The 8,984-nt window shown below is 43.0% G+C and overlaps 1 protein-coding gene and 1 non-coding gene across 2 annotated transcripts in view; one reads left to right on the top strand and one right to left on the bottom strand.

Moving 5' to 3' along the window:
- Positions 1-1,629: 1,629 nt before the first annotated feature.
- Positions 1,630-1,736, bottom strand: LOC122419949. The gene has a single exon (XR_006263149.1). It is a non-coding gene; the product is annotated as a U6 spliceosomal RNA (small nuclear RNA).
- A 4,491-nt stretch (positions 1,737-6,227) lies between these two features.
- Positions 6,228-8,984, top strand: part of TTC6 (tetratricopeptide repeat domain 6) — a 175,590-nt gene continuing 172,833 nt past the window's right edge. The window contains exon 1 of the mRNA XM_043490117.1: positions 6,228-7,172. Within this exon, the coding sequence (XP_043346052.1) occupies positions 6,228-7,172 (945 nt within the window). The remainder of the gene's footprint in view (positions 7,173-8,984) is intronic.

Raw genomic sequence — 8,984 nt, 5'->3', positions numbered from 1 at the left:
GCAAGTCATCTGGTAGTCTGCTTTATTTATTTCTGCTTTAGAGTCTAGAGCAGAGTTCTGGATCTTCTGTTCTAACAGGAGGAACAACCAAACCTGCCAGAACCAGAGAGCAACCTGTCTGAGTCTAGAGAATTCAGGCAGGCAGCCCTCCCTGGGCCTTTAGCTCTTTCGGGCTGGGAGCTCACTTTTTATGTCTGACCGACTTTGCGGGAAAGGAGAGAAGACTGGCACTTGGCCTCTCTGACTACTTCACTGCTCAGGCATTGAACATCCTGGTAGAGGAGTAAGGAAAAGGCAGAGTTTCAATGCTTGGGAAGGAAGAGGAGGGCGAAATTACTGCTCATTCTGTCCCATTCAAAGTGTAGGGTAAAGAGTCAACCTGGATTGTGAGCAGCAGGTGTGACACGGTATGTTAATTTTAATACTTCCTTCTTTTGGGACAGCAACATTAGTTTTCCTTGAGTATCTCCAAATCAGAACTAGGCTCTTTTTTTAAAAAAATAAATTGCTAGCAAAAAAAGAGAACTTGTTTTTTTCCCATGAGATTGGATGTTTAAAAATCATTTTACATATTTCGTAGTGTTAAGGGGTGGATGGGGGCTATGAAAGCACTGGCTTTGATGACCTGGCCCATTTGCATTGGGATACCACCTTCCTTGAAAACACAATAGAAGTTCCATTTCCCACGGTTTCATTTTTACAAATAAAGAACAACTTTCCTAGGTGGAACTCTGGGGAAGGTACTGAGAAATGTTAAACAATGACCACTTGTTAAACTTCAATGGCAAACCTAGGGCCTGAGAGAAGTTGGAAAGGAATACAAAGCAGGAACTAAGAAACAAAAGGGAAGTGCAGTTGAGAGAGTCAAATCAGACTCCCATCAGGTACTAATGTCTTTCTAGTCCGTGCCCTGTTCCAGTTACTACCTTTCAGTCTTTTGTAGGAAGTAATGCAGTTGGTGTCAGGATGAGCATATTACCACCTGTGCAAACAATAAACAGCCGCAATACTATGAGGGTGGTTATACAGAATTTTTTAAATGAGGAAAGTTCCTTAAGGGCTTTAGAAGTCATTTCTTTTTTTTTTTTTTAATTCATAAAGTGTTTATTGATATAAGCTGTATACCAGGTAGAATCCAATAATGCACACAAACAATTAAAATATAATTTAATAGACACTGCCTAGAGCTCCTTAAAGGTGCTGTGGAAGCCTAGAAAGCAAAGCGGACTTTGCTGAAAGAGGATGGGGAAAAGAAATGACACGTATTTTCCTACCGTAGGAAGAACACAACAGGGCTCCTCAGCTGTCGAAGGTGGAATACACACAGGCAGAGAGGCAGGAAGCATGGAGTGTGCTTGGGGAATGGCAGGTAGTTTAGGATGGTGAAGTGTAGTGTGAGCAAAGCTTGGAAAGTGGATCAGGTGGGGAGGCAGGACATAAGACTAAAACATCTGGTTATTGCGGTTGGGGAGGGTCTACTTTGCCTTGCTTGGGAATTTGTTTTTGTTTCTTTTTTTCCCATGTCTCTTTATTTATTTATTTTTTCATTTATTTTTATTAGTTGGAAGCTAATTACTTTACAATATTGTAGTGGTTTTTGCCATACATTGACATGAATCAGCCATGGATAAAAATATGGAACACTTCATGAATTTGCATGTCATCCTTGCGCAGGGGCCATGCTAATCTTCTCTGTATCGTTCTAATTTTAGTATATGTGCTGCCGAAGCAAGCACTAGAAGTCATTTCTAATGTTCATATTCTATGGCTTGGAAAAGAGGCAACAGATTATTATTTTCATTTTTTAATAAGAAATCTTGTTACTGATAGGATTAAGTTGTCCAAGGTGTAGTCAGTGGTTGAACTGGGTGGAGAAAGAAAGCCTACTGATTCCGAAATGAGAGCTCTGTCATATAGTGGGGTCTTGGATTTGAGAACCAGCAGTGACAATTTTAGTGATTAAAAGCAATATGGCTATATTTAGAGGCTAAATAGGATGTTTTCTTCATATAACCCATTCAGTTCAGTTCAGTTGCTCAGTTTCGTCTGACCCTTTGCAACCCCATGGACTGCAGCATGCCAGGGAACCCTGTCCATCACAAACTCCCGGAGCTTGCTCAAACTCATGTCCATCACGTTGGTGATGCCATCCAACCCATCCAACCATCTCATCCTCTGTCGTCCCCTTCTCCCACCTTCAGTCTTTCCTAGCATCAGGGTTCTTTCAAATGAGTCAGTTCTTTGCATCAGGTGGCCAAAGTATTGGCGCTTCAGCTTCAGCATCAGTCCCTCCAATGAATATTCAGGATTGATTTCCTTTAGGATTGACTGGCTGGATCTCCTTGCAGTCCAAGGGACTCTCAAGAGTCTTCTCCAACACCACAGTTCAAAAGCATCAATTCTTTGGTGCTCAGCCTTCTTTATAGTCCAATTCTCACATCCATACATGACTACTGGAAAAACCATAGCTTTGACTAGATGGACCTCTGTTGGTAAAGTAACATCTCTGCTTTTTAATATGCTGTCTAGGTTGGTTATAGCTTTTCTTCCAAGGAGAAGTGTCTTTTAATTTCATGGCTGCAGTCACCATCTGCAGTGATTTTTGAGACCCCCAAGATAAAGTCTCTCACCATTTCCATTGTTTCCCCATCTATTTGCCATGATGTGATGGGACCAGATGCCATGATCTTAGTTTTCTGAATGTTGACTTTTAAGCCAACTTTTTCACTCTCCTCATTCACTTTCATCAAGAGGCTCTTTAGTTCTTCTTCCCTTTCTGCCGTAAGGGTGATGTCATCTGCATATCTGAGGTTATTGATATTCATTCTCTCGCCAATCTTGATTCTAGCTTGTGCTTCATCCAGCCCAGAATTTCACATGTATACTCTGCATACCAGTTAAATAAGCAGGGTGACAATATACAGCCTTGGCATACTCTCATATAGCCCAGACTGCATGATAAATGAAGAAATCCAATTGTAAAAATAACCCTTTTATGAGCTGATATAAAAGAAACAACCAAGAAATGTGGGTACTTGGTAAGCAAAGAAATGCACAGTAACATAAGAAAAATGTTTCTTTCCATATTTGTCTTAAGTCCATTGTGAAAAATGAAAAAGTGAAAGTGTTAGTCATGTTAGACTCTTTGGGACCACATGGACTGTACCCAGCCAGGCTCCTCTGTCCATGGAATTCTCCAGGCAAGACTACTGGAATGGGTAACCATTTCCTTCTCCAGGGGGTCTTCCTAGTCTGAGGATTGAACCCAGGTCTCCTGCATTGCAGGTGGATTCCTCACAGTCTGAGCCATCAGGGAAGCCCATTATATTTTGGCATAAAATGAGATAAACCCCCTCATCCCCCCCACCATAGTCATCCAATTGTCTTAGCACAATCTATTAAATGATTCTTTTATCATCAATATAATGCTGCCATTATATTACCCATATTATTCTTAATTATTTTGCTCACTCAGTCTACATATTGATTGTATCAGCAGTGTTTCCATTTTAATTCTTACATCCATATGAGTTTTTAATTAGGACAACACTCCCTCATTTCTCTTTCCAAAATTGTGGCCAACCTACCCTGTTTATTACTTCAAATAAATCCAGAATTAGTTTTCAAATTTCAAAATATCATGTTTCGATTTTGATTATGATGGGATTAAACCAGTACAGTATTTTGGGAAGATCTGATAAAATGAAAATATTTGGTCTTCTTACCAAGGAATATTAACTGCCTACTTAGTGGAGTCTTTCCTTTATGTCCTTCAGTTAAAATTAAAACATTTCATTCATGCAGTTTCAGCACATTCCTTATGTTTATTCCTAGACATTTACTCCTTCAAATAAATTATACATGGAATTTTGCCACCCTGATTTTGGTATAAAGGAAGATTTTTTTTATATAAATTTTAAAAATTTAAATACCTTGCAGACCTCAATTATAATTATAAATAGTTCTTTAGTGCTTAGATTTTCTATGTAAATAATCACATTTGCAAGTAATGATGGTATTCCTGAGGTATTTTTGCTTTATTATTTTATTTTCAAAGAATCTTGGCCTTGGGTTTTCTAATAAATCAATTAATTTCTTTGTTATTATTTTCTGCTTTTATTTCATTATTTTACCCTTATTTCTTGACACTCTCTTCTCCTTGGCTTCTGTGGAAACTTCTCATTCTCCCAGCTCTGTGATTGCTCTCACTTTTCCCACCTCCCAACTGTGAGTACCAAAGAATGTCATCAGCCCTTCTCTATTTGTATTTCTTGTTATCCTGGCTTTCGATAATGATCTCAGAGCTCTCAAGATCTGAAAATTCACCTGTCATCATAGATGGCTGGCTCTGCTGAATAGCATACTTTTTTTAAATTGTGATAATATACCTGACATAAAATTTACCATCTTAAACCATTTAAGTGTAAAGTTCAGTGAATAGCAACAGCTTTATTACACACTTGGTTATGACCCAGACTTTATCAAAGCGATTCAAAGTTGCTATTTTATTTATTCCCAGTCATTGGCCAGATCCTACCAGTTTTACCTTATAGAGTGTTTTCACTCTGCTGTTACCAAACCTAGGCCTCAGGCCTCACCTCCACTTACTTGCCCTCTCTACCTTTCGTCTTTCTCCCACCCCAAGCCCTAGATCCTATCAAGCCACTTTTCTGTTAAATGTTTTTGAATAGTTTCCAGTAGACCACAGAAAAAGTAAAAACATCTGACTTTCAAGGCCTCCTGATCTCACTGCAGCCTAGCTTGTGATGACTCATTTCTTTCCCTTCCTACACCTGCTCTGTTTCCTGTCAAAGGTAGAGGCAAGTGGGCTGGGTAAGAAATGGAGACACCCCGGACCAGCTGGAGGAGGGAAAGGGAAATTGTTGTCCTGCCACAAGAGTAGGGGTTGGCCCTTGCATTGCCAGAGCCTTCATTCCCGCCCCCCCCCCACCCCCAGAGAAACTGCAAATCTGAATTTTTATATGAAAATCTCTCAACTTAAAATTGTTGGCTATGAATTAATATTTCTGAAAAGCTCAGAGAAGTTGAAAAGCATGCTTGCAAGTAGGATCCAGGCTACTACTGACCTCTGATCTCTCTTCTTGGCAGGATTACTTTAGGTTTACTATGCCTATGTGGAGTGTGGTCCCTCTTGCCTGGAAATGGGACACTACAGTACAGTCGAGAGAAATACTAAAATACACTCAATAGAAGTTTCAGAAAATCTTCACCGTAAAAATTTACTGATTTAAAAGTTTTTCATTGTTACTGTGAAAAGGCCAGTTCAGTTCAGTTCAGTTAAGTCGCTTAGTCGTGTCTGACTCTTTGGGACCCCATGAATCGCAGCACGCCAGGCCTCCCTGTCCATCACCAACTCCTGGAGTTTATTCAAACTCATGTCCTTCGAGTCGGTGATGTCATTCAGTCATCTCATCCTCTGTCGTCCCCTTCTCCTCCTGCCCCCAATCCCTCCCAGCATCAGGGTCTTTTCCAGTGAGTCAGCTCTTCGCATGAGGTGGCCAAAGCATTGGAGTTTCAGCTTCAGCATCAGTCCTTCCAGTGAACACCCAGGACTGATCTCCTCTAGGATGGACTGGTTGGATCTCCTTACAGTCCAAGGGACTCTCAAGAGTCTCCTCCAACACCACAGTTCAAAAGCATCAATTCTTCGGCACTCAGCTTTCTTCACAGTCCAGCTCTCACATCCATACATGACCACTGGAAAAAACCATCACCTTGACTAGACGGACCTTTGTTGGCAAAGTAATGTCTCTGCTTTTTAATATGCTATCTAGGTTGGACATAACTTTCCTCCCAAGGAGTAAGCGTCTTTTAATTTCATGGCTGCAATCACCATCTGCAGTGATTTTGGAGCCCTCCAAAAATAAAGTCTGACACTCTTTCCACTGTTTCCCCATCTATTTCCCATGAAGTGATGGGACCAGATGCCATGATCTTAATTTTCTGAATGTTAAGCTTTAAGCCAAGTTTTTCACTCTCCTCTTTCACTTTCATCCAGTAGTTGGATTTAAAATGATATAAAATGATATAAATGAATGCTGCCCACTGGTGCCTCAGTTAAGCACAGTGAGCGTTCTACCATGAGAAGCTTTCTTGAACTGGAATTTTATTTATCAATAGAAGTTTTCATGTATGTGTGTATGTATATATATGTATATATATAAAAATATAAATTTATTGTTATTTCACAGGACAAATCAGTCAAGATGTCCACGATTTCAAAGCACTTTGGACTGAAATACAAAGAAGAATCGTACATCTTTAAAGAGCTGGAGAAGGTTCGCAAGGAGACCAAAAAGGAATTTCTCCGAATCAAGGAGAAGTTGGCCGCCAAGCCAGCTGTGGGTGAAATCCCAGTCTTTGGCCTCCGGGTCCCCAACCCGGCCCGGCATGGGGCGAAGGGGAGCGCTTCCCGCGTCGGATCCCAAAAACCATCAGGCTCCCCTCGGGTTAAAGGTCGTGTGCCCCCAACTGCGACCCTCCCGCAGCCGGCGCCCCAAGGCGCCCCCCGGCCCCCAGGCCGGAGGGAGGTGGTCGCTCCCGGGAAGGGCCGGCCCTTCCGCCCCCAGGACTTCTACTTGCGGAGCTCCGCGTTCCTCCGGCACCGGCCCCAGAAGCCGCCGGTCATCGCGCCCAGGGCCGGCACGTCCAGACCCGTGGTCCTGATGCCGCCGCGCGTGCCCACGGGGAAGGCCCGGGCGCACCGGGGCTCCAGGAGCCCCCCGCCGGCGGACTCCAAGCCCGTGCTTGATCCGGCCCGGGGGCGCGTGCCGAGCCTGGAGCCGGCTCAGCTCTCCGAGGTCGGCCAGGCCAGAGAGAGGCTGCCCGACTCCCTTTTCAGCGACGAGGGAGACGCGGAGGCGGCCGGCCGGCGGAGGAGAGTGAGGATTAACGCCCGCTTCCTGCCCGAGGACTCGGATGGCGAGTCTCGGGAAGCCCCCGTATCCGCTTCCAAAACCGACCGCGAGAGCATCCCGCCGAGCGACTCCCGGGAGGCCGCCCCGCAGGCCCCGCAGCCAGTGCGTGCGATCCCCAAGTCCATCGAGGAGATCATCGCCTCGCTGCAGTCCGAGGCCCAGCTGGCCTCCGACCAGACCATCAAAGAGCTCATCCAGAGCGTCCTTGGACAGAACTACAACATTAAAATGGAAGTAGGTGATCCAGAACGGGGGTCATATTTCTTCTGGATAAATTTCATTTCAGGATTCAGACATAAAATCGTGCATATCGTGTGTTCTAAGCTAGACAAGCTCGAAAAGCTAGACAAAGCGCTAGGCTGTTAATCAGGGTCTCTGAATTTTCCATCGAGGGAGTATATCCTTTTAAAAAAGTGAAAATAATGGAGAGGATATTTCAAAAACTAGTCCAAAGAACATTAGTTCTTTGACCTGAGTAATACATCACTGGTAACCTTTCCTTTCAAAGTCTTTGTGATTATTTAGTATTGATTTGATTGATGTTTTATATGAAAGACTCAGTCTTTGGTACAGTTTATTAACAGTGAATCTGTACCTTAAGAAGATCAATATATTACTAATAAGTTGTATTTATAAGTGTTTTGGTTCATTTTCAGTGAAAATCATTCTCTTAAAATATGTTTAAAAAATTTACTTTCTAGGTCTTCTCAGTTATATGAACTATAAGTGATAATTGGTCCCAAGGATAAGCCCATCAGGTGGATACCCATAAGAGCCCTGTTTTACATAAGAGGCTTCCTAGCCTTAGTGAGTTTAAAAGGATTGCCTCCCAGTTCAGCAGCTAAGGCGGAACAGAGCTGGGTGTCCACCCCAGCCAGTCATGCCCCAGAGAAGAGACTGGAATCATGCCAGGACCTCCTCTTTGTTGACTGTGATGTGTCCCCAGCAGGGAGCAGATTTAGATAGGGTCCTAGTTCGTTATACAGTCTTAGTTCTAGAGAAGGACATTCAAAGGAGAAATAATAATAGGGAAGTCTGAGTCCCATACACAGAGAGAGGGAAAGAGGGAAGGAGGAAAGGAAAGAAGTTTTTTTTTTTTTTTTTTGAGAATGGTAATGAGAATGACACTTAGGAGGGAAGAAGATTCTATTACTCTTCTTGGCTGCAGCGCCAAACCTCTTGTTAGTACACAGAATACGGCTGCCACGTTATGTCTTTAAAATAGTTTCAGCCCAGAATATACTCTTGGCTGTGATTTAAGGAATGTGATTCTAAAGCCCATTAGGGAAACAAAAACGTGTAAGGACAAGAGTCCCCTGTGTCGTCTTTGACCTAATGTTTGTAGGCAGAGTGGGACAAATGTTTTCAATTAAGATCCACACCTCCCTACGGTTACTGAACAAGACCAGCCTGACTGTTCAGGCCGTTTCAAAATGAGTACTTCTGGTTTTCTGTGGATCTAACAGAAATGGATCTAACAGAAAAAGGAATCAGGGATACCCACAAACGGAGAGAACAAAGGCCTTATTGCCCACCCCTGTGAGAAGGAACTCTGTAACATGGTCAAGGCGTGTGACATGAAGAGGGGTCTATACTGGAAGCAGGCTCAGAGGTCCTATACAGTTGGGGAAAGTTACACTTGAGCAAGGGCCCACAAAGAAAATGCATTTTGAAGGGTTCAAATATAATAGAATATAAGAAGGGAGCGTATCAATGATGAATCTGCCCTGGGACAGTGAATTCTGTTCTTTCTGGTATTCCATTTCTCTTGTGTATCCTTTTCTGGTGCTTCAGTTATCAGAATTGGTTTATGTAGGAGAGTGGTTTGGAGGATGAGGGTCAGAAGCCAGCGTCACTAGCTAGCCTCACATTGTAAGACTTTGTTGTTCAGTCACTAAGTCATGTCTGACTCTTTGTGACCCCATGGATTGCAGCACTCCAGGCTTCCCTGTCTTCACCATCACCCAGAGCTTGCTCAAACTCATACCCATTGATTTGGTGATGCCATCCAATCATCTAATTCTCTGTGCCCCCTTCTCCTCCTGC

The sequence above is a fragment of the Cervus canadensis genome, chromosome 17 (assembly GCF_019320065.1).
Source record: "Cervus canadensis isolate Bull #8, Minnesota chromosome 17, ASM1932006v1, whole genome shotgun sequence".
In the NCBI taxonomy this organism is placed as follows: Eukaryota; Metazoa; Chordata; class Mammalia; order Artiodactyla; family Cervidae; genus Cervus; species Cervus canadensis.
Note: the sequence above shows the minus strand (reverse complement) of the source record. Positions and strands in the feature narration are given on the sequence as shown.